Source organism: Platalea leucorodia (assembly GCF_965183815.1).
Source record: "Platalea leucorodia genome assembly, chromosome: 7".
Taxonomy (NCBI): Eukaryota; Metazoa; Chordata; class Aves; order Pelecaniformes; family Threskiornithidae; genus Platalea; species Platalea leucorodia.
Window position 1 is genome coordinate 7,876,024 of NC_138829.1, and position 26,174 is coordinate 7,902,197.

General features: G+C 43.5%; 1 protein-coding gene across 1 annotated transcript in view; it reads left to right on the plus strand.

Annotated features, from left to right (window-relative positions):
• Positions 1-3,486: 3,486 nt before the first annotated feature.
• SYT16 (synaptotagmin 16) overlaps positions 3,487-26,174 on the plus strand; it is a gene marked incomplete at its 3' end in the record, with an annotated part of 43,713 nt that continues 21,025 nt past the window's right edge. Inside the window, exons 1-3 of the mRNA XM_082317137.1 lie at positions 3,487-3,540; positions 4,563-4,605; positions 4,851-5,477. Of these exons, the coding sequence (XP_082173263.1) occupies positions 4,922-5,477 (556 nt within the window). The 5' untranslated portion in view covers positions 3,487-3,540; positions 4,563-4,605; positions 4,851-4,921. The remainder of the gene's footprint in view (positions 3,541-4,562; positions 4,606-4,850; positions 5,478-26,174) is intronic.

A 26,174-nucleotide genomic window follows, 5' to 3' on the forward strand; every position in this document is an offset into this window, starting at 1 on the left:
TGTTTGGTTATCCTTCATTGTGAGGATGCAAGGGCTTTGCTAGCATCTTGTTAAGCATGATTCTGGCAACTACAGGAGGAGCAAAGAGTCCAGATTGTTCCCAGAACTAGGATAGAGGATTTCTTGGCCCAGTGCTGCTGCTGCCTGCCTTCAGCAGAGTACATTTCTAATCTCCTGTCTGCTATTTTACATGTGTGCTAGTTGGGCTCCAGTCCGAAAGGAGGATCAGGCTCATTCTAGTTTTCAATAGCTTAAAAGGAGTTATTAAATGGTCTTACCCCTCCAAGCCTTCCTTACCTCCTCCTTTCACACGAACAGCAAAATGGCCTTGCCTTTTGCGCAGACCCTTGATGTTCTGGGCATCAGCTTAGATTCACCCCTTGGTTTAGGTCTTTCCTCCTAAGCTCGGAGCAAGGCTTCATAGTGGGTCTGTAACACAGCTTTTCCTAGGTGTCCACGCAAATAAAGCTCCTGTCTATGGATATGATCCGTGGCATGCCAGGTGGGCATGAGGGGCTGATGCTCTCTGTATGAGATCAGGAAATAAGGTAAATCATTATCAATGGCTTAATTAAAATTTCTGAGAAGTGGGGAAGGAAGAAATCATTCCTCTGGATGTACATGTACATTCCACACATGTAGTGTGGTTGTCTAAACCTGTGACCCAGCAAAGCGCTCAGAGTTTCAGTTATGGACAGATGGATTCAGCAACTTGCCCAAACTGCTAAAAAAGCTTTTCGGTACAATTTTCTTGGCAGTGGCAAAAGAAGCACATCTTTCTAAAACAGTGATATGACAAAGATGTCTCCTGATCTTTGGAAGCTGGGAGCAGATTTCCTCTTCTTGCGTCTCTACATCAGACAGTACGTTCCCAGGCAGAGAGGCGAGGCTGTGGATTTCTTCCTCATCTAGTGTTTCAGAAATAAACACTCGCTTGAAAATTGTTCAGTTATTATATGCTGGGACACTGTTTTCAACCTGTGGTCTACAAGCCTCCCTGCAAGGGAGGAGTTTGGTAGAAAACTTTTGCAAGGGCCACACAAAAAGTGACTGAAGAAAAGGAAGTTTGTGCCTACGCTCTGCAACAGCTTGAATAAGGGAAATCGTTGTAAGAAATGTGCATCTGATGGCAATTTTTTAGGAGCCTGCATATCAAGAAGATTGAAAGACATTTTGCTAATATTACAAACCTCTGCATTGTGGTAGTGTTTGAAATTCTGCTAATAGTCGTCTTTTTTTAGCTGTACAGTAATTGCACCTCTCAATGGAAACGCTCCTCAGGAATAATGATCCTATCAAGACAAGGGAATATAGATTGTAGTAAAGGTTATGATGGTATCCGTGAGAGGCTTAACATTGATCCTTTTAGCTATCAGATTTTCCAAGAGGAAAAAAAAATACCAACTTTTAGTTAAGCAGTTGATTCAGTGTGAAAAATCTTGTGGTTCGTTTTAGAAGATGGAACTTGAAGTGAATTTGCTAAACTGGTCGCCCCCTCCCCCCCCCGTTCGATGAATGCTTTTAAAAAGAAATGGATTTTTTTTTTCCCCACACATTTTAAATGCTCTTCTCAGTTCTTTTATTTTTTTTTTCTAATGCAAGTAAAAATTGCTAAAGAATTCAAAAGTAAAAAAGCGTTATGTTGAAAAGGCCATGTTGTGAAATATATCATAAACACCCTGTTAGAGCAGTGCCTGCTAATTAAGGGAGAGAGCTCCTGGGAACCAGCAAGCCTCTAACAGAGCTCAGCCTCCTTTGATCCTCTGTTGAGTTTGTAAAAACGTTGCCCGCCTAAACTTGTCTGCAGCTTGTTACACATTTTATCCATCTGCTGCAAGACCAAAAATAAGTGATTTATAATTCAGTTGAACTCCAGTTGTTCAGCATATCACTGACTGTAGAGTCTTCAGTAAGAGGGAGATGACAGGAGGAGAAGCTGAACAAAGGCTAAACAGAGCCAGGCACCCTGGAAATGGCATTGATTTTGCCTGTAGGGATTATGTAGGCGCTGGATTGCAAGTTGTACAGGTGTGTTGGAGGTGTTACTAAAGCGCTTCAGATTTTTTGGGTGATAGACACTTCAGTGTCTATCCATTGTCTATAAACTGAAATCAAACCGTTTGTTGGGATTCTCCAGCTTTAATCCAGACAAATTTCCAGGTCTTGGGTAGAATTGTAGATGTGTATATACGTGTGTGCATGCGTCATGTTTCCCCCAAACCTACTTATAGCAAGATGATCGGTACAACTATTTGGTATATGAAAGATGCGGGTTCAAGGCTTATCTGCCTGTTCAGACGACTGGGTGACCACATCCAAGCCCTGCAGATGACTGTAGATCACTGCTTTAATTCCATGACTAAAGTAAAATCTCACTTTGAAAAACTCCCTCTGTCTTTCTAGCTGTAATACCAACCTCCCTAATGCGGAGTCTCTTGGGCAGCACCGCGATGTTTGCCCGAGCCGTGGTGCAGTCAGCCACAGCATCCGGGAGAAGTGGGATGGCTCTGTTGGACCAATTGAGTGTTAGCTCTGAAATCTAATAACAAGAGGAGCTAATTATTCCCTATGCAAATATCAGAAGTCTGTTCTGTTGATTTTTAGAACAGATCAGCGCTTCGTTTTAGCACCCATATGTTTTATCTGCATTGGTTAGCTATCACTCTTGGATGCCTGCAGCCCTCCAAGGGCTACTGCTGTCACGTATCTTGCTGCTGAGATGGAGGCAGAGCGTTACGAAGTCCTCCTTTCATCGGAAATCAGAGATGCGTTTGCTGTTGCCTGTAAATAAATGACAGGTTCCAGCATCCAGTACTCACCCACAGGTTCCAGTATCCAGTACTTACCCACCCAAATTTACCTCCTTCCATGCCTGGGAGAATGTCACTGTTAGAAGTACTATCTCTTCCCAGTGACTTCTGTGGTGCTGTGATTTACTAGTAGCAAATCTGCGTTACGCTGAAAGGGTGTTGTCTGGAGCATGTCCTCAGTTTAGGATTATGAGGAAATAAGTTTCACAAAGCAGAGAGGCTTCGACAAGAACAGGGTTGGAAAGAGGAGAGTCAACGAAGGGAACGGCTCACCTGGGAGGTCACGCCATGACATTGTCTGTTCTTTGCCAAAGATTTAACGCGTGGCAGGGAGCGTTACCTCGGTCCCAGTGGCTGAGCCAGAGGCCAGCGGCTGACAGGTGGGTACCGGCACAGCGTGCGCCCCGAGCCCGGAGAGTTTGTAACAGCCATCAGCTTTTAAAATGGCTCTAGTAACCTACGTTCATTTACTGCCCTTGTTAGGACTGTAATTCTTAGTACACACTGAAGCTGATAATAAACGTGTTGGAAGTGTCTGCACAGTAAGTCAACATCACTGAACAAAATTATTCTGCGCAGGTGTTTCAAAAGGTAAAGACCTCTTAAGTCACTGATCTCGTATGTAAAGAAGCTGCTCCCTAAGCAAGGTGGGATCTCCTTGTCCGTGCTCCATTTAAAAATGCAAAACATTGGGATTCCCACTACATTTCTCCGGAGACCATTTCACAAGGTAATACACATTGCTGCTGAGCTTATTTTCTTGCTGCTTATACTGTATTTACCCTTCTATAGCTTGATTGCTCCTAGACCTCTAAATTCAAAAAGATACTGGTATTAATTTTTGAAGATTCTTTTTGCTTCTTTTTAGTTGTCTTTTAGCCTAAAATCTGCAACTATTTAATTCTTTCTTCGTAAACCAATCATCCTATTTGTAGGTTTTTCCTTTTTCTCGGAGTTCCTAAAAGAATATGTCTTGTGATAATGTGGGAAGATGTATATTGGGCAAAAAGGCACTATAACTTTCTGCAAGTTATGAAAGCAAAAAAGGCCTCTGCTTTTATTTAGGGTTTATGTGAGTTTTGAGAAAACAAGATAGGAACAGCCTGTCTCCATCCCAGCTTCAGAAATGTCATATGTCTGAGTTTATCTTGATCCAAAAGGTTAATATTTACAACTATACAAATATGTGGTTATTCCAGGTGTGGTAGTACTTAAACAACAGTTAAAATATGCCAGCTTTTATAATACTTCTATCATGATTGCTCTGTACTGAAGAAATGCTATAAAGATCTGGTCTGTGTCTACTTTCGTAGTGAAGATGTGGCTGAAGCAGGTATAACCAGTAGCTTATTCCAGCCACTATGGGTTTTAATGGGCATATTGACGTGATACCAATGCTTTTGTTAACTCACTCCTGTTCCCAGTAATTTCATACCTATAATATTCCACCTCCTGTGTTTTGCTCATTTTCTGTGAAGGGCAGAACAGCTCTGGGTTGTGTTACTCTGTGGGCAGAGAGGGCTTCCTCAGAGCCTTTCTGGAGCAAAGCATTTGAGAGGGTTGTCTGCCATGGGCTGGTTCCGTACACTTTAGGCCTGTCACTTTAATCAATCAAAACATAATTCTCCCCAAATTCTCCCCCCTTCAACTTCCCCATCTGGACCTGCTAATGATAAGGGTGTGGTGGAAGTCAGGGCCAGGAGATTATCTGAGATTTTTTGACTGCAAGTTGTTTTGTACTTTTTTTACTAGGTCTGTTGACAGCTGTAACCAGAATGTGTGTGCTTCAGAAAAGGTACTTCTCTGATGTTCTGGTTTTATTTTTATGTAAGGTTTAGCAATTGAATGAAAGCTTTCCAGATCTCTGCAGGAATATGTGTAATTTGTCCATCATTTCTGGATTTCTAGTGGTATTCTCAATGGGTAGAAGTCCTTTTTCTGTTTCTCCTCTCAGTTCTAGACATCTTATGTAGATAGTGTGTCGACAGGTGTTGATGGACAAGCAATTTACAGTAATCTCTTATGGTGCTTATTCTGTAGCTCCCTGAATTATAAGTGACATGCTGGCAAAGCTGAACAACTGATCACCAGATACTGGCATAGTGTTAAACATGGCTTCTGAGGCTGCTCAGAATTTCCTTCAGCCACTGTCATCTTGGATGTCTCAAATATACGAAGCTATCCAACAAGCAGGAGATTCTATATCTGCTTCACTGCTGAATTTGAGTGGAGTGGGTCGTAAGTCCGAAGAAGAGAGGAACCGGGACTTGGAGAATAATGGAGGAGTTTATGAGGATTATTCTGAGGAAGCAGATGATGAACACCACCTGGACCTCTGGGATGAGGAATACTTGTATCCTAGAGAAGATGGTCACATTGTGGGTCCTGATCTTGCTTCACGAGCCCTTCCTCATGGCTCTGACATGGGTCTGCAGAGGCAAAAACAGCTTAAAAATACCAGCAGCTTACCAGAGCAGTGTGTTGAAAGCACCAGGTCTTTGACAGCCAATGGATCCTACTGGATGAATGAAGATCTCCAGCCGCTCGATCGGCTTCCTGCCATCGCTGAGGAAGAAGGTGAGCCCTCTATGAGGATGGGAGGCCGTGGGCACAACCTCAGCATGAGCGGCTCCTTAAAAAGTAATAATGGCAAGGCAAGTGTTGCAGGTAAGCAGCTAGCACGCACCCTGAGAGTATTATCCAGACCTCTCTTGTCTAGTATTGATTTGATTTAGTTGCTAATCTGCTCATTATGTTCTGTGTTGTCTTTGTTTCCCACAGCTAAAATAAAACTCCCCAAATCCCAAAGAAAAAAATCTAACCTTTCCTCCTCTGTTTCTGATTCTTCCCTTGTTCGTGAAACTAATCTCATTGAAATAAGTGGAAATCTCCAGGGTGAAATGCTGTGTATTAGACGGCAATCAGGCCATATTGCTGTAGCAAGGAGTATTTTTCTCCCCCCATGTTTTGTTTTTGGTAGCAGGACCCTTCAAAGGGAGTGTTTAGCCTTAAGCCTTTGCTTTGAGAACCATCTGCCTTTGCGTCATTGCTATTAAAGATATATATAATCTCAAACCTTGTTTCTTTGTGCCAGGAATCTCAAGATGTTACTGTGCCATGTGCTGTGAAATGCTGTACTAAAAAGCCAGCCATATCTCATGATTTTATGGATGAAAGGCTCCCAAATCGCTTTCCTCTCCTCCCACCACCCCCACAGACTTTTCAAATAAGACTGAAGAGGACAGCAGGCAGGAGATTATGGGAAGGAGAACTGAATTTGATATTTTCAGTTTTAAATAGGCCTAACTATGACTTCTGATCATTAAGTGACTTGAACAGCTTTTCAGGCGATGGTGTTCAGGACTGAATTTCAGCCATGTGACTTGTACTCACTAAATATCACCATAAATGTGGCTGAAAGTTACCTGGGTCACAGAGGACTGATGGAGACCTATGTCCCAGCCACAAGCAGCAAAGCTGCAGTCCTGCTGACACCGTCCTCGGGTCTTGCTGGGTTAAAGCCGCTCTTTACGAACATCCTCGGAAGGGGCGTAAGGGAGGAAGGGTGGGCGGGGGTCTACAATATTGAACTGATGAAAAACTTGAGACTCACTGAGGGTCTTCAGAATTTGGCTTGAAGTATCTAAATTCCTTTTTTTTTGTTGGTTTTTTTTTTGTTTTTTTTTTGTTTTAATCAGGCAGTAGATGCTCTTGAAAATGTTCATTTTATAATGACCAAGAGCTTTTCATCACTCTTGGCTTCTAGGGAAGTCTTACATATTTAGCCATTTCTGTGCAGACTGTGGAAGATCAGCCTGTTTGTATTTAATAGGAATATCAGACTGAGAGGGTATAAACCTTGACGGTGTTCTTTAATGAATGTTAAAATTAGCTCTTTTCTTTATTACTATTCCTCACACTGTTACGACCAGGGAGTAAATAATTAAAAAGAGCTTTTGGTCTAGCTGTTCTGTTTCCCAAACGGGGACTACTTGTTTCATATTCCAAATGAATGCATGCCAGTTCTCAGGTTAGGCACCCCAGAGCTGTATCTCTTGGAGCCCAACTTCTAACCTGTACAGATCCCCTACCTTCTGGTACCCCTATACATCGCCTGTGCGATATCCTGCCCGCAGGGTTTGTCCACAGGCACCAAGTCAATGCTGCCAGGCTGGATTTACCGTGTGTGCTTGGGTCATGTGTCCAGTGTGTGCACAGATGCCATGGAGTGGGGCATGTAGTGTCCTTCCAGGGAGTGCCAGGGCCATGGATCCTCTTGGATGAGTGCTGTCCAGGGCACAACCTTGTCTGCTGTGGAGCCTGTACCCCCAAGAGGGGCTGTTAAAGCAATTCATGGCAAATGCCGGGGCTTCTCAGAGTGGGCTGGGGAGCAGCCACATGTTGAATGCATTATTCTGATGGTGGCCTCCAGATCTTTGTCCTGTCTCTGGACTATGCCCTTGCTCACAGTGGATGGGAGAAAAGGTGGTGGGCTCTCAGGGAAATGGGGGCCAGGAATGGGCTGCTGACACTGTCAGAGCAGTCTTGTCTGCAGGGACATCTGAGAAAGAGTGTCCTTAGGAGCATGTTATGGACCAGATGAATTTTCCTGGTAAGAGACACACAGAGTGACATTCAGATGCCAGAGTAACCCATCGCTGCAGCTAAAGGAAAGAGTCAGTCCGAACCTCTCTCCTAGCTGAGAGCAGGTACTGATCAAGTTGCTGTTGGACTCTCTCAATATTTATTGGCTTTCCTTCTCAGTCAGGTGTCTGGAGCCATTGCGGACTGGAAGGCTGGCCTTACAGAGCTCCCCAGAACCTACCTTGCTGCTGCCTAGAGCTCTCTACTTCCACGCGAAGCACTTCAGAGGGCATTGCGTAGCTTTTTTTGCACCAGAGGGAATGTCACTGCAAATGCTCTCAAATAGTCTTTTATCTTTTTATTTCCGCAATGCTCTGCACAAAGGGCCATCCAGTAGTCTCAAGACTTCATAGTCATGAAGTTGGCTGTTTGAGAGTTGGAGGGCTGGGCGCTGATGCCTTTTTTCTTAGAACTAAGTTGTGTAATAGGAGAGAAGGTGCTGAACTGTGATTTGAAAATGTCTTCCACAAGATCTTTGATGTGGAAGAACTCGTTTTGCTCTTCAAAGTGACCTTCACTTCCAAAACACACACATGCTCTTGGTATTTCATTTTTCAACTCTTTATTTCCTCTTTTTCCTTTAGATTCATTCTCTAACATCAAGAGTATGAACTCTTCTGAAGGTAACCTAGACATGCAGAGAGGCTGTAATACCCTGGCAACTTAAAATTTCAGTCATGGATTAAAATGATCAAGAGAAGATGTTTGAGGTATCCTTATTTCTGTTAGCTTTGTTACCTAACCCTAAGTCACAATGTAAGTGAGCATATGGACTGGCTGACATTCAGGAAAGGCATTCAGTAGCATCAATATTAGCTTTGAATATTTTTCCTTCCATTTGGCATTTTTTTCCCCATTTCTGCAAAATACATGTTTCATGTTTATCCTTATATTCTTTTCAGAACATTGCATCTTGACTTTATTTCACTTAATGTACCATATTTCTCTCCACAATAGAATATTTTAAAGCTAAATTGGCACAAAACAGTAGCAATGCTGAATGCTTTTTGTTGCCATGGAAATATTTCTGGGCACTTACTGAAGACCTGGTTGCCAATAGTAATGTAACAGAGAAAATAGATATGCTTCATTTAGCAGCCACTGGTGATTAAAGAGCCACAGAAACCCCTTACAAGGTCATTCCAATATATAGTTTATTGGGTTTAGGGGGAAAAAAAAACTACCAACCCTAGATGAGAATCATTTTGTTTTAAAAAAGATGCAGAACAAAAATCCAATAGTTGTTCCTCCCTCTTAAACTTACAGCATGCTTCTGAGACGAAATAACATTGCAGTTAAAAAACATCATTACCCCTTCTCCTTTTTATCAAATATGTTTTTGATCACATTTTTGCCTCCTAGGAAATGTTTCCTAGCTCCCAGGTAGCTTTTCTGAGGCCCCAAAGCAGCACACACATTATTGAAAACCATTTTTAGGCTTAGGGATCTAATAAAGTGTTTGAGCAATGAAATTCTTGGGTTCTCAAGTCAAACGTCTGTTAGACACTGTGAGGCATGCTAATCAGCAGGGTGCAGGTTTGGCTGTCTCTGAGTCCTGGTCTGTACTTAAATGATGCTAGTATTGTTGTGCCAAGGTTTCAGACAAACGCAGGGAAAGGTTTTTCACTTTGGATGCTTTAGATCCACAGTTTAAAAATGAGGAGGTAGTTCAGCAGGAAATATTGCAGCGCCAGGTGTTTGGTTTAAGAGGTTAATGATGGGAAGGCAGACCCTTCCATACATACAGATCCCTGCCACCATTTGCAAATCACGTAGTTGTAGATTTTGCAAATACAGATGAACTTGCCCTTGCAGCTTCCTTGAGACCCTCATTCATCGTCTAACCTCAGTGTTCCTGATGGAGAAACTGTCTTCCATCTCAGAACAGGGAGAGAGCAGCCTTCGCATCCCCCCGCGGCTAAGATACTGCTGCTCAGCTGACTGGGGGTGGCTGGTGAGAGCGTGGCTGCCAAATCCATCATCGCACATTTGGCTTAAGAATTGAAAAAAAGCAGTGGAGCAATAAGCCACTTCTAAAAGTAGTGCACTGCAAGCAGAGGGGTAGAGCTGGCCAGTCCATCTGCTTCCCAGCCTGAATTTATATAGGGAAAAGAAAAAAGGTAATAAAGAAAAAGGTGAAGAGCAGCAGTAATTGTGCCATGAATGCAATGGCTTTAGCCAGGTTCTTCATCAGGGCCCATGTCCTTTGCAAACACAAAGTCGAAGTGACCATTAAGTTAGCCGCTTCAGCAGATGCTGCTCTGAAAAGGCATGGAGACAGACACACCAGCAGAGCTGAGTCTTCTGAATCAGAGCTGAACTATTTTTGCACCGGGAGTTCTGTGATTGAAGAGTCTCCCGAGCTGTCTGACAGTGTGTTCATAACACTAGTGTAATTTATAGGTGAGCACTACACTTAAACTGCATGAAGTCTTTGGAGATCTTTTTCCAGCAATTAGACAATCTCAGTGCTAGCTAAAGATTGCATTTCAGTTGCACTAAAATAAATTTTTTGACCTTGGAATACTAGGAAGTTTGGCGTCCTAATAGGAATCTTGTGTAGATGGCTAGATAGTTACCCTCAATACGTGTCTAAGGGTAGGCATGCCTCTGAGGCTCTGGGAGTTTTTAAAACTAGAAAGCACTATTGCATTTACTTACCTTGGCCTCCAGCTTGACAGGGGTCATTGATTTTTGCCAGTAATTGCTGTAGTAGAGGAAATTATTCGTTCTGCTGTATATGAGCACTCCTGACCTCAGTAAATGACCCTTCATACGGCCAGGAATTCCTAGGCAAGAAGTGAGTTTTCATTAGGTCCTATAAATCCATATAGCAAAATATACTCATAACAAAAAGATGTTGCTTGTGTGATAAATAAAACTTCTGCTTGAACCTGAGACTAAAATAGATAGATGGCCAGTTTCCATGTAAAGATCCTAAGTGTTGATGAATTTTATCACCTGTCTGGCTATGGAGCCAGGCAGTGCTCTGGCCAGAATGTAGCTGTATAAAAATCGGTGCCTGTACTCGAAGCAGGACATCTAAAGAGGCCACACTGAATCAATAGCACCACTAGGACTGAGTGAAGGAAAGCAAAGACAGACAGTGGACAAAAGCACTTCACAGAAAATACTCCTGGCTGCTCGAGTGGGAGAAAGCGCCAACGTGGCTGGGGATATGCATCTGGTCTCTGAAGAAAGCGGGATGAGTCCGCAGCTTTCTGAAATGAAGGGCAGACGTGAATTTGCGTTGAATGCTTTCTCTCTGGGAAATTCAGAACCACTCAGAAAGTGTTTGTGCACAGACTTTTGTCCTTGCAAAGGTGGTACCATGTTCCTTTTTTATATTTAAAGTACTCCTTTGCAGTTCTGTCTTTTCAAAGTTTCAGATTGTAAGGGATCTTCATCCATGATGCCAAAAGTAAGCAGTGATGAGAGTACACACTAGCCCTGAAAGGAGGGTGGATTGCAGTATGTCAGCTTTATAGCTGGGGGAATGAAGCCAAAGAGAGGTTCAAAACACAAATTTTCAAAGGTGCTACCATCGTGGGCTCTGTCTTGGGCCTGTCAACATTGCTGTTCATCCCCAGTTGGTGATTTTAGACGCAGTATCTTTGTAAGCCCACAGTAGATCAGCAGTTTGGGTTTTCACCAAGTTCCTTGTCTGGTGGGCAGAGCTTCCTTGTGTCTGGCTCCCTAGGGGGCATGAGGAAGGATGCTCTGTTCAGGAGTACTTGTCGCCTGCTCTTGCCATCTAGAAGGTTGCATAAGCTGGATGGAGAAGGATGTAATTGAGAGGGAGAAATGGATTTTGCCATTCAGTGCAGTTACAGAACAAATTGTGTGTGTGAGCGTGTGTGTTTGTGCATGTATTTTCTGATCCACTCTTGCTAAGTGGCATCCTCTTCCCACTCCCCATATGGCAGTTGCGACTCTATCTTCCTCTGGGAAGGTTGTTTAGGACTCAAGAGGCTTCATTTACCAATAAACAGCATCTTGGCAGCATCTGGGTAGTGCTGCCTCTCTCCTAGAAACCCTGCCTCCTCACCTTCCATCTCCTACTACAGGCGAGGCAGGTGTGAATGATCTCATTGCGTTGTGGTGGAGATTACGTGCAGGCATACTAGCAGCCCTCTGTGCAGAGCAGGAACATAGTATTTCTGTGTGCTGACACAAACAGTAGTACTTTTTGTCTTTTCTTTTGGGTGTTTTTTTGTTTTTGTTTTGTTTTGCTGTTGCAGTTGTTGCTAGCTTGGCCAGCTTTGCAGATGGCTACTTATGCAAACCCATGATGGCAGGCAAATGTTTGCAGAAGGGAATGACCATTAGGACTTTCGGAAGCATGGATAGTCAATCTCCATTTCCTCCTAGCCTCTTTGCATTGCTTAACAGCACAAAAACCACCAATGTAAGCTTATATGAGATGGAATCACTCTGCCAAAAGGTGAGCTGGTGTTGGTCCTTGCCTCTTGCCAGACGGGGGTATGGATATGACTTCCTTGTGCCCAGTTCATTTTTGGCTGTTGTAGTGACCTGTTGGCAGCAGCTGTCATTTTGAGTGATCTCATAGACTCCTGAAACAGTTTCAGTAACCAAGGCGAAAGAGTGCAATGAAAGAAAAGAGGGAGATTGCAGTCATGGAGGGGAAAAAATGTGCAGTTTCACAGACAATGAATGGCATTGTTGGGCTGTGTGCATCTTCCAGGTAATGAGGAAGGTGTGGTTGGGCTGTACCACTGCAGATGCTGTTCGCATGACTCCAATGCACTTTCCTCAGATTGAGTTAGGGAGGTGTCATGGTTTATGTTTCCAGCTATCTGGTGGTTGCTTCCACCATTGTAAGCACATGGCACTTGCCTTGGGGGGGTTGTGAGAGTGTGATATAATCAACGTGCGAGGCCTCCCCGTATTCATTTTTCAGCCATCGTCCTCCATATCAGAGAGGCTTTAACCACTTGGCTTGCTTGATTGCAGCATGTTTCATTCATGGATAACCTGTGCAATAGTGTCCATGGTCAAGTCCACCCCTCGATCACAAGCCCATCTATATGTTGCATCTCTTCCTTGATGGCCTGAGGTGTCATGGGCCCACAGAGCTATAAATAATTCACCCTTATGTTGCCAGTCCAGATCCACCTGAGCCACTTCGATCTTAGCAGCCTGATCCACCTGCTGGTTGTTTTGATGTTCCTCAGTGGCCTGACTCTTGGGTACGTGAGCATCTACGTGACGTACTTTTACAACCAGGTTCTCTATCCGGGCAGCAATATCTTGCCACAGTGTGGCAGCCCAGATGGGTTTGCCTCTGTGCTGCCAGTTGCTCTGCTTCCATTGCTGTAACCACCCCCACAGGGCATTTGCCACCACCCATGAGTCAGTATAGGGATAAAGCACTGGACACTTTTCTTGTTCAGCAATGTCTAAAGCCAGATGGATGGCTTTCACCTCTGCGAACTAACTTGATTCACCTTCTCCTTCAGCGGTTTCTGCAATTTGGCGTATAGGACCTCCACACAGTAGCCTTCCACCTCCGATGCTTTCCCGCAATACAACAGGACCCATCAGTGAACAGGGCATATTGCTTCTCATTTTCTGATAGTTTATTATGCAGTGGGGCCTCCGCAGCATGCGTCACCTCCTGCTCTGGATATATTCCAAAATCTTTGCCTTCTGGCCAGTCCATGGTCACTTCCAAGATTCCTGGGTGACGGTGGTTTCCTATTCGAGGCCGTTGTGTGATCAGTGTGACCCACTTACTCCACGTAGCATCAGTTGTGTGGTGTGTAGAGGGGACCCTCCCTTTGAACATCCAGCCCAGCACTGGCAGTCAGGGTGCCAGGAGGAGCTGTGCTTCAGTACCAACCACTTCTGGAGCAGCTCGAACGCCTTCATATGCTGCCAATATCTCTTTCTCAATTGGAGTATAGCGGGCCTCGGATCCTCTGTATCCCTGGCTCCAAAACCCTAAGGGTCGACCTCGAGTCTCCTCCAGTGCTTTCTGCCAGAGGTAGGGCCGTTCTTCCCAGCTGCAATGTAGAGCACATTCTTTACATCTCGTCCTGCCCAGACTGGCCCAAGGGCTACTGCACGAACTGTCTCCTGTTTAATTTGTTCAGAGGCTTGTTGTTGCTCAGGGCCCCATTTGAAATCGTTCTTCTTCCAGGTCACTTGATAGAGAGGGCTTACAATCAGACTGTAATTTGGAATATGCATTCTCCAAAAGCCCACAACACCTAAGAAAGCCTGTGTTTCCTTTTTTACTAGTTGGTAGGGACGTAGCTGTTATTATGTTGATCACATCCATTGGGATCTGATGACGTCCATCTTGCCATTTTATTCCTAAAAACTGGATCTCCTGTGCAAGTCCCTTGACCTTACTTTGTTTTATGGCAAAACTGGCTTTCAGCAGGATTTGGACTATTTTCTTCCCTTTCTCAAAAACAACTTCTGCTGTATTGCCCCACATTGGGTACCAACAAGGACTGTTGTGGTTTAACCCCAGTCGGCAACTAAGTACCACACAGCCATTCACTCACCCTCCCCCCACCAGGGTGGGATGAGGGATGGAATCGGGGGGGGGGTGGGGGGAAGTAAAACCCATGGGTTGGGATAAAGGTAGTTTAATAGGACAGCAAAGGAAAAGAAAATAATAATAATGGTAAAAGAATATACAAAACAAGTGATGCATAATGCAATTGCTCACCACCACTGACTGATGCCCAGCCAGTCCCTGAGCAGCGATCGCTGCTCCCCGGCCAGCTCCCCCCAGTTTCCATACTGGGCATGACGCCACATGGTATGGGACAGCCCTTTGGCCGGTCTGGGCCAGCTGTCCTGGCTGTGCCCCCTCCCAGCTTCTTGTGCACCGGGCAGAGCATGGGAAGCTGAAATGTCCTTGACTTAGTGTAAGCACTACTTAGCAACAACTAAGACATCAGTGTGTTATCGACATTATTCTCATACTAAATCTAAAACACAGCACTATACCAGCTACTAGGAAGAAAATTAACTCTACCCCAGCCGAAACCAGGACAGGAGGCTTCATCAGTACCTATTTGTAGACCAACATGAATGACTTAGGCTGAGTCTTAAACCAGCCCATAGCAAAATCTGTAAAAAAATCCCTTCTAATGACCATGAAAATAGCTGGTGCTCTCATGGCTTCATCACCCTGCCTAAAAGTTCCCAGATGTTCCGGTGGGTGCTCCCCTGTCTAGAGAGCTCAGTATCCATGTGAGACAAAGCATCCCTGGAGGGACTCATTGCTCTGGGCGTGAGTGCTTGCCCATGCAAGCTGGGCGCTTGGAGACATTTCTCTCCTCAGGCTGAGAGAGATTCAAGCCCATACGGTCTATACGTAGCAGCATAATCTGTGTGGGAGTATTTTCCAGCAAATAGCGTGAGTTGTGGTGCTGGAGAGAAAGCCCTGAATTTGGATTAATGAGAGCACTGAGGTTTGCTGAAGCTCTGTGTCGCAGGGTCAATTTTGGGGTCTAGACTTACTGCCATAAATAATGTAGCTATAAAACCATTGGGCCTGAGGGTGCAGTTTTGCAATTGTCAGTAGCTGATGTAAAACTGCAGCTGAGATGTATTGTCCTTCCCCAGTCACACAGTTGTGCTGCTTTCCATGTCTGGCCTCACGAGCATGCCACTGTGTGGTGAACTGGACCAGCTTGTCCTTCAGCTGAGCGTTACCAACCCCTTCCCTGTTACTTTTGAATCAGGTGAGTTGGCCACGTGATTGCTAAAACCGAAACAAGGGGAAGAGGGGAAGGGAAGGAGGACAGGATTGTCCTTTCTGGGTGACAGCTTTGGTCCTGAACGCCTATGAGTCTTGTTGCACCACATCCTCACCCACTGCTGCTGCTGAAGTCTGTGATTTTCCCAGGAGTGCCATGGAAACGGTGGTCTTACAGTGGTGGTAAAGGGAGGCTGTGGTGAATCAACCCTCTGGTAGCAAACAGAAAGTTTCAATTAGAAAAATCAGTGGGAAAATAAATATCTGCTTTGTTGCAATGCAGTTGTTATCCGTAGCAACCCCAAACAAATATCTTTGCGAGGGAGTTGATTTCCACCCTGTTAATCAGCAAACAAAGACTTGTGGGTGTGAAGCTAATGGTTACAGTGTTGGGTGCTACGAATGGTATGTAATCAGTGTGCGTACGCTGGGCCTAGCAGGTTGTGAGTGTGGTGTAGTGAAACCACGCTTTAAGGAGGAGCAGGAGTCAATGTCCTGGGTTTCCTGGGCATTTCCTTGGCCAGTTTTATTTCTGCTAGGTGGAAGGCCATTTTCTGGAAGAAGCTAGTGCCAATTCAGAGAAACTTCCTGAAATGTGGTGGAGAGAGCTTACAAAGTGACTCCCTTGCATTAGGAGGAGAAGTGCGTATCCAAGCCAAGCAAACCAGTAGAAGAGGTGATTGATGGGGAATCTGAAGGAATTCAACCCATTTTGAAAGCTACCAGGAAAACTGTCATAAAAATAATGCTTATAAAGTGAAAGGTATTTTTTGTTGAAAGGAAAGGACAGTGCTTTCCAACTCGTTGGCCATTGGGATCCAGCAGTTTGTTTAGTTTCCGAATCCATGAGCATTTACAGCCCCACGCCCCAGAGCACACGCAGCTGCACCTGTGCCCTGTGTAGACACAGCATCTGCCGACAGAAGGTGCTTTTCTGCCTCTGCAGCTGCATGTTTTCTTCAAGCAACCTAACCTGGGCTGGCAGAGGGGTGTAGGCTGACTCATGGATGTAACCGCATCCACACCAGGGGTTTCCTGGCTTAGCAGTGTCTCCTACAGTGTGTAATCTCTTTTTTTTCTTCCACTTCTCCACAAATCCTGGGCCTGTGCTAATAAAACCCTGTAGCATTAATGAAGCCTGACTCATGCTTACTCCACACGTAAAATGTAAAGTAGGTGATTGGGAAGAATCAGGGATGATTGTGCTTCTGCTTCTTGGCTGCCATTTCCTTTAGCTATGGAAGAACCTTAGGCAGCAAAGTGAGAGTTTGAAGCTGAATCCCATGTTCCTATTTTTAAAATCCAAATTTTGGAGTAGGAGAAAAGCAACAGGAAAAGATGTTGATTTTCATGCTGTTTTCTGTGGGCAGTTCTCTATTTCTTTGCACAGCAGTGTGCAGAATTGGAGTTTATTGCTCTGACTGCTGTATTGTTCGGCTATGGAGGTGCTCGATGGTCAGAGCCAAATAATGACTTGTTTCTGATTACTCTTTGACTTTTATTGTTTGCTTTTTTTCCCTTTTGTTGGAAATGTCCCCTGGTATCAAAGCAGCCAAGTTGTGATTCTCTCTGCCTGCATGACATGCAAACACCCAAGTGTGTTTGCCTCGGAGAGCTCCCGGTTGGTTTGGTCCTGGGGTGAGGACACATGAAGAGATGGAGATTGACGTGTTGCAAAAGCAGGATGCTGTCACTTGTCACTCAGCAAAGAAGGGTGGACCTTATGTTTACCAGTGGGCACTAAATGGCTCCCTGGTTGGTATACCTACCAGAAAGGGACAAAACCATATGGGCCTGGGTGCAAGGAGAAAGCCCAGGTGAAGGCTGCCTTCCGTTAGTCGATGACCAGTCAGGATTAGTCAATGGTGCACGGTCTCTATGTCCATAGTGGCGTGTGTAGAAACATGGGTTTACTGTATCGCAGTGCATTTCCTGTCAATTTGAGGTCTAGGTGGATGGTTTGTATTTTGTTTCTGTTTTATAAAAAGAAGGATTTTTGATGATCGGATTGTATCTCCAAATAGTTTTGAGCATCAATGAAGGCATGGGGTACTCTCCTCCCTAGTCAAACCCGTAAATCAGGTACCTGCGTTACTTTGTACTTTTGTTTGAACTCCCAGTTCAAATGGTTGACAGCAAGAGCGGGAAGACTCCAGATTGAAGACACTGCAGGTCAGAGCTGTAGTTGCATGGGAATGGGTAGTAGCAACTCCACGTGTGTTGCTAAATGTTCCCTTTACAAAATGTTCCTCCTTTTTTCTGAGAAGCTTTAACTATCCGTTGTTTGCAGCAGGCCTTTCCAGTTTTCCAAAAGAAAAGCCCTTTTCTTTCTGTGTGCGTTTCTGGGTTTTGCTGAGTTAGGAGCTGTTGCAGGTCAGTCTTTCTCTATGTCATCCTGATCATGAAAATTTTAAGGCCTGGCCTGTGTGACTGCTTCTATAACAGCAAAGAACATGACACAGAGCGCTCCTGGGATCCTCCAAGTATATGCATTATGTATAGATGTACTGATATTGTCTTTGGTTATATGATCAAATACGTTTTTTTTGTATACTACATCTGCTTCCGTCAGGGCTTGGTGGTGCTCCCATTGAAACTCTCACTGACTTCTGTAAAGCAGAATCAAAATCTTTAAGAAGAAAGTGGACACACAAGGGCAGCATTAAATGTATAGGAAAGCAGAAATTTGGCATTTGCAAACTTTTTATTGTTTAGCTAAAATGACTGTTGTTTGTTGTGGTGGGTTTTTTTTCTTTTTCTAACATGCAGGCAGACAGGATGCATGCGGTACATCTATATTTTACACCTACACTATGTATTTTATTTGGTAATTTTTTTTCTTAGATAGGCTTTGAGCAAATGATAAGTTATTCTTCGTACTTGGTAACACTGCAGAGAATTCTTGAATTATTTATTTCATGCATTTTAGCTTAGTGTATTTGGATGCCTGTAAGCTAACTTTGTAACTGATTGGGTGTTTGAAATTTCTGAGTAAATAGTGGTAGTTTGAAATACCTTGCCAGAAAAAGAGGTCACCCTCCTTCCTTCCCCACTGTCTCCTCTGGGAAAAAAAAAATAAATCCCCACATGCCTCCTTGTGAGCGGTGGGAAGTTGATTTGTAAAACAGATGCTGCATAGAAGTAATTGAGTTGAAGTTGCTAGAAATATGTATATGCTGCACAACATCTGCAGATCTCAAGATGTATTCATTATCTTTCCAGAATTTAGATTATAATTATGGGTCCTTTATTTAAGTTTCCATGGTGATACAGAAAACGTTTCCCCCTTGTCCTTTCCTAATCAGGAATGGTGAACATTTTTCTCTCCCCTGGGTAAAGTTAGTTTTATTAATACAGAGATATTAAGTTGACACGGAGCTGTCTGCTGCTCAGGCAGAGATTCAGCAGCAGACATATCAAGCATTTGCTACAGATTCCCCAGTGCCACCATTGAATTAGCCTGTATGCTTCCAAATGCTAGTAAGAAATAGCATCCCCTGTCATAACAAGTGATGCAGTCATGCTTTGGGAATTTGTAAAGTTGAAGTCAAAGTCAAAGGGCCAATAATATATCAAAGCGGGCCAAACTCCTCCCCTCCATCCCTTCATCCTTCCCCTTCTGTCCTAGAAAAAGGGCTCTGCTCTGTTTTGCAGGGAGTTGCAGGCAGGTCACCCGGGGAGTGCCCTTACAGGAGCGGTCCGGGAGAGCTGGATCCGCATGGCCTTTGTGAAACTTCTTGTAATAACCAGAATTGTACACTACGCTCATGCGCATTTATTTAAGTGTACAGCCTCATGCCCATGGACCCAGGATTTTAATGTAACAGGTGTTTTAGAAAATGGTGAAAGATGTGGCTTAATTGCTAAAGGTATTTTACTCAGGATTTTTGGCAAGCTGTTTGAGTGAAAAGTGGACTTTTGTTTAAACTGGAATAATTTTTATTTTTTATCTTACATACCCAAAAGATATACATATATGAATAGAACCTACCAGCATTTGCCAAGCATTTAAATTAATTTTGTAGAGGTTGCATGAGCTGCAGGTAGTGAATTGACAACACAGTTGGCTGAAAAGGAATGTTTAGTTTTATGTGTTTCGATTATTTGAATAAATCATAGTACATTTAGGCCATAGGGTTGTTACAGCTTGAAATTATTTTTATTTTAAAAAATTTCAAAGAAACTTATTTTTAATAGCTTACATAAAAATAGTCAATTTTTATGATAGCTGGTCACTGACCATTTACAAACTAATGTCTAAAACTTTTTTCATTTTTATCAGAATAGGAACACTTAGCTTTTTCCTCCAATTGAGAGCAATTTTCTAGAAGGAACAGCAGGCTTATTGTCAAACGGTGGCAAATCAGACCAGAGGGTCAAATCTGCCAGCGTGGCGGCAGGGAAGGAGCCAGCTTCTGCCGGGCTGGTGGTGGGAGCAGTTTGCTTCAGTGCTGCCAGCTTCCTTGCTCTGTCCTCTCTGCCTGAGGAGCCGAGTGCCGTCTTCTGTGCAGCAGCAGGTAAATTTATGGAGCAGTGACAGCAGTTGTCATTAAGTTTATACTGCAGATTTTTAATAGACCTAACACAGTGTGTAAAAGCAGGATCCGGTTTCCCCACCTGTAGCTGTGTGATTACTGTAAGTGAGATTTGAGGTGAAAAAAGGTGCTTTCCCCTCCAAACCAGGCAGTGTCACGGAGAGAGCTGCCCTCCACCCGTTTGTCTGCAATGCCCATTTGTTCAGCTGCTCGGGTTTGCCATGGCGATTATCAAAGCGAGTCTTGGCAACCATATCACATACTTCATGCTCAAGAGCAAGCAGAGGACAGGCCACACTTTGACAGCTGGCTTGTTCACATGTGTACGCAGACATGCACATACACACACCGACTGCCCGTCGTCCCCACTGCTCCCTTCTCCGTGCACGTCGGTGGGTCAAAACGTCCCGATGTTGTTGTTCTTTGATGCTGATGGCAGGGAGATCGGCAAAATGCCTCTGCGTTTTCATCCTGACAAAGCAAGGCCAAGTATATATAGTATGTATTGAACCCTCCTTCCCCCATCTGGCGGATATTCACGCACTAATGATGGTGCAGTCATCTCATATTCAAAGCACGTGTTGGTAGCAGGAGGGGAAGGCACTCACAGGGACGTGCTCAAATGCGTATCTTCACTTTTAAAGGTTACAATTTACATTGGTCTCCCGAGTTCCTCTGCTGCTGGCAGATGGAGTCAGCAGTGCCTGTTAGGCACGTGCCGTATTTATGTGTTCATGGTAATACCCAGAGCAGGTTACATCTGACTTGCTTTTTCTGCACAAAAGAAGTTCCCTCTCCACCTTAGCAGGAGCTGAAGGGGAATGGAAGCATGACCAAGTTTTCAAGTCCTTTGCTTACTGCTTTGTCTTTGCACATGCTAATGATTTTACAAGTGGTTCTCTATGTGTGTTGTGTCTTCATGTTCTCCTGTGTTAAATATCTTAATTTTTTTTAAAAAATAGGGTAACGTGCAGAGTTGGGCAAGGTCTAATAATATGTAAATGTGGCTGGTACAATATGACATTCACAGGCTTTCCAGAGGTTGAAGAAGCAGGTGATTCTCAAGTTCCTTCCCTATTCCCCTCCCTAAACACTTGGTCCCCTTTTTCTCCCCAGAAGGTCCATCTGAGAGCTATAAATGTGCCATGTCACCTGGCTTCTTGGCATAGGGCAGCAGACTGTCTAAAGCCCAAGTTGTGTTTTTCTCCCAGTAAACAGTTACGGGGAGGATGAAGAACAGACAGCAACTTCAGGCAGCGATGATGAGGTGATTAAGCAGCATGAGATCTCTGTGTCATGCTCACAAAGTTTTCGATCAGAAATACCTGAAAAAGCAACACCAGCAGGTGTGGACTGTAGATCCAAATTCAGCCGTTTGCTCTCTGGCCATGAGGAGTACAGTACAGAGGTATCTGAATGCAAAGGTACTGTTTGCATGAAATAAGATTAAAGAAGTTGGAGCCTTCAAGATCTGTAGCCTCAACATGGAGAGGTTCTTTTGTTGTGGAGAACAAGTCCTGAATCTTGCTTTCTCACATACTAAACTTGGTTTCCTTGTTGGTTACCTGCAGCTCATTTCTAAAATACTTAGAGGGAAGAGTCTGGCTCCATGCCCTGCTGAAGTCCACGAAGAGCTTTCCATTAACTGTATATGGCTTTGAATTCTGGCTCCTAATCCACAGGGATTTTCATGGATTTTATTGCCAATTTTGCCAAAGTAAAGACTGCAGGACTTCATTCTAATTATTTTTGGTCTGTGCCACTTAAGTAATTTCTTTAGCAAGCCTTTTAGCAGAAGTCGAATGTCTCCTGTTGTAACAGCTTTGCAAACACAAGGTGAACAGGGTATGAATTATGCTGTGTCATTTGCCAGCACATACACGAAATGTCAGGCAATGACAAAAACTAAAAATTTATGGCACAGAAGGGAAGAATTTTATGATCTTCTACGGGCTAATGTAATGACTCTTTTATACAAACAGAGATGAAATGCATTTAAAAATGTAGCTACTTAGAAAATTGGCCTGAACACATTCTAAAATCTGGAGAAGTTCATTAAGAGGGAAGAACCGTGAAAGTGCTCTTTGTTTTTCGTTCTGTAGAATGTTTTAGTTTTGGAATACAATTGCTTGATTTTGATGCACCCTCTGATTAGAGTGATCATTTCAAGATATGGCTCTCCATCGAACTCTTCTTTGGGCTCAACATGGTGCAGAGTTGCTCTTACTTTTCTTTTCAGAGGTAATATTAATATTTTTTTAAATAGCTGTTCAGAAACTAGATGAAACCAGATGTTGAAGCCTACTTTCACTAAGACATTTGGTTCTCTGCCCCATTCGTCACTAAGCTCAAGATCAGACCCTTCGTTACAAACAAATGCTTATAAACTAATGCCTGGGTATGTCGGGTCTTCAAACCCAGAGAGGCTTCTGAGGCATGTAGAGTTGCTGTTACAGGGTGTACAGCGAGAGTTACACACACCCATGGCTCCCAGTATGAGATTTTTATTTGGGAGAAAAGCTGAGTGGTTGGAGTAAATCCTAGATAACCCCGCACCCTGCTACGCCCCAGTTGCTGGTCCGAGAACACCATGTGCATGAGAGTCCATTTTGGCCCCTAGCTGGTGCTGTGATCACAAAACACAGAAAGGTTTGTGCGTGTAAAGCCATCGTTGTGCCCCGACGGTGTATCAAACACTGTTTCAGCTGAGCAGATCCTCTGGACCTCTCTGGGTGGGAGAGATGAAGGATCTTTCGAAAGTGCTGAGTCCAGATTAGGATCATGGCACTTTCAGACCTTCTTTAGACTCTGCCCGAGACTTCTCTTCTCCTTGTGTTCTCTTAACAGACTTCTTACTCATAGAGCTGATAGTTTTCTTTTCTTACAGAATCAGAACTCTATAGCAAACTCAGGCACACAGCGAAGCTGAGCATCTTGGAGAGCCCTGAATAGCTTCTCTCCCACTCAGCCTTGACATACGGCAAAGCCTTCTCACATCGTGTTCTTACATGAGATTTTCCTTGACCTTCTGTTTCTGTTACCAATGTCATGACAGTCTGCACTTTGGACTCGTCTAGCTTTAACTTTTCACCTGTTAAAACTCTTTGTAGTAACCTGAATAGAGCTTGGAAAGAGGATTGCACACTGCAGGAAGGAAGTGTTTGGAGGATGCTCTGGGGAGCTGACTGGCTTGAATGCCAGCTCTGCCCACAGCCTCTCTGCAAATCACCCTGTTAATAAAGAGCCTATTTTAGTTCTGGAAACATGGAGTCTCCTCAGGCTATCACCCAGCATGTGGTAAATTAAACAATCTTGGCCTGATTGCATAATGTCACTTGAAATTTAAGATCCTTTTTCTCTTTAACCCCTAAAATTTACAAGCCATTTTTGTTTAGATTTATTGTAATTAGATAATGATTCTGCTCCTTTGAGGCTCTTCTAGGAAGTTTTTTAGCACTTTTTGGTGGCTAATGTCAAAATAACCAGGGGCAGAAGCACCGCTCAGTCTCCCTGCATCTGGTTTGATTCAGTGCGAAGGAGCGTGGTGCCGGGGTACTGCGGAGCGATTCGGAACTGGGGCTGTAGCAAGGGCCAGGCAAGAGGATTACTGCTGTATGAGGACAAATATGCCTCGGTCCCACTAACTCGTATCTCTGCTGTTGTTATTGTCTTTCAGGAAGAGGGCTTTGAAAATCACTCCTAGTAGCTAGGAGGATTTCAATTCCAGAAGTACCTAGATCCATACTGTGAAATCCTTTCCTCCTCTGGACCATATTTAAACAGGTTCTTAACTTTCAGCATGTGTTTATATACAGTCTAGAAGAAGGGACCAAATTTCTTTCATTTTGGAAAATCACAAAGAAAAGGCACGCTTTTTCTTGTAAAAGCACAGTGATTCACTGCAGTCCACAGAGCAAACATCGCCTCGGTCAGCACAGGTAACAAGCACACATTAAACTCTCCATCTCAGTGTTTCTTGCTGGTCAATGAACTATGTAGTGTTAATTTAGCAAGATCTGCTAGGCTCCATCTTTTAAATCTGGCAGTGTGTTTTAGGAACTGATGAGGCCTCTCAGGACATTTCTTCAGCACACTGTAATGCTTCATAGAACTGAGAAATTGTGTATCATTGAAAAAGAAGAAATATACTGTAGTTTAACCAGGCTGTTTACCTGCCAATGTGAGAGAGGACTTCACGGTATTTTCCAGCCTGATTTTCAGTGGTTGATGTGCTGAGCTTTCCCTGTATCTTTGGAGAGATGCTTCCATATCCCAGTACCCGTTAGAGTTCTGTTTGGAGGTGATGCTCATCTGACAAAAGTCACAGTTTCTTCATAGCCAGTTCTCCAACCTTGAATACAGACTTTCCTGATTTGTTGGTGATTTCTGTTCCCCAGTATTCCCCTTGCCTCCTCCTCTGCTTGTGGGCAGACGTGACACAACAGGGAAGGGTTGGGGACAGGACTGAAAAAAACCAGCACTCTCTTACTGTACAGTGCTACCTGCCCTTAATTTTAGAATTGGCTGCTATTGCTCTGCAGGGACTCTTGGCTAATTAAAGTTCAGATAGTTAGATAATGCTGTCTCAACGTACATCCCTGATGCCGCACTGTTTATTCATGTCAGGTATTCATAAGACAGTTGACATTTTCTTCTTTAAAGATCTCTCAGGTAAATTACAGGCATTTTACTGCTCTGACCTTTTCCTTTACATGAAGAACTTCTGTTTTGACCATTTTTTTTGTGAATATAATCACAGAATCATAGAATCATTTAGGTTGGAAAAGACCTTTAAGATCATCAAGTCTAACCGTTAATAATGTTAGACCATTAATAATGTTAGAACGGACGTAACTGGAGAGGTATAGTTGTTCTAGTCTGTATAGTTGGGCTATTACCTGTAATGATCCTCTAATACTGGTATTTATAAGTGATTATCTCTTACCAAACTACTTTAAATTTAAAGAAAAAGCCAGACTGTTTCACTAACTGCTTTTGGTGAATCACCTTTTCCCTTTCTTTCCCTGAATACTACATTTGCTTTCCTAACACATTCATTTTGTGCCTGAGTCTTAGAGAGATGGCTTGCTCTATTAATACATTTCTGGAGTTCTCCTGTTATGAATAGCCTTTTATGGCTTTAATGTAGTTTTTGAAAATTCCTCTATTATTGATCTAGATATTATCCCAGCAGGAGTCAAAACCACAAGACAATTGTGTGAGGATAATTTCTTACTACAGTAGCATTTTATTCTGAAAGCCTGCTGTGTGGTGTGTGCTTTGATGGATGACCCACTGTTTAAAATGTGTAGTAGACATTGGCTTGCTAATTAAATGCCTTAAGGAGTGCCTGTACCCATTCAGTCTCAGTAAATTTCTGGAATTTCTGTTATTTTATTTCTTGCTTACGTTCTTATGTTTACTTCTTTCTGTTTTCTGACTTTGTAGAGAAGAATGAGAGTAATGGCAAAAAATCAAATTACTTTCTACCCTCACTCAAGAGTTTCAGCTTAGGGCAGAGGCGAGACAATGAGGGCTCTTGGTTTTAGGACTAGGTCTGCCAGATGGGAGGATGAGGAGGAGAAGAGGTGGGTTTTGCATTTCAGAAGGGAGTGAGAAGAGCACTCACCTGGAATTTGAGAGATCTGAATTTGGATCCCTCTTTCCTCCTGAAGGACCATCTCCCATGTCTCAGAAGAGGACCATAATTACAAAGCTGTGAGGTGCTCTCAGACTTCTCTGTTGAAGTGCCTGTGCTTTTGAAGCATTTTACTGGGAGGGAGAATGTGAGACCATTCATAGTTGAAGAAAGGGGATAAAGTTATTCTCCTAATCTCTGAGCTGTTAAATTGAAAGAACAGCCAAGGAGAGGGGCAAGGACTTCTGCACAGCTCCAGGAAATGTTTCCTAAATACAATCCCGATTCCCCTTGTTGGTTTTTTTTTTGGTTTTTGTTTGTTTGGTGTTTTTTTTTTTTGGTTTGGTTTGGTTTTGGGGGGGTTTTTTGTGTATGAATCAGAAACAGCATATTTGCTGCTAAGGCCAAACAGAGAATTACTTCTACTCAGAAAGATTTGGGCTTTTTGTTCTAGACAGAGGGATGTGTAGAGAATTATAGAATGGCTTGGGTTGGAAGGGACCTTTAAAGATCATCTAGTCCAACCCCTTGCCATAATCAGGCTGCTCAAAGCCCCATCTAACCTGACTTTGAACACTTCCAATGATGGGGCATCCACGACTTCTATGGGCAGCCTGTTCCAGTAGTAAAGAATTTCTTCCTTATATCCAATCTAAATCTACCCTCTTTCAGTTTAAAACCACTACCCCTTGCCCTATCACTACAGGCCCTGGTAAAAAGTCTCTCTCCATCTTTCTTGTAAGCTCCCTTTAAGTATTGAAAAGCAGCAATAAAGTCTTCCTGACACCTTCTCTTCTCCAGGCTGA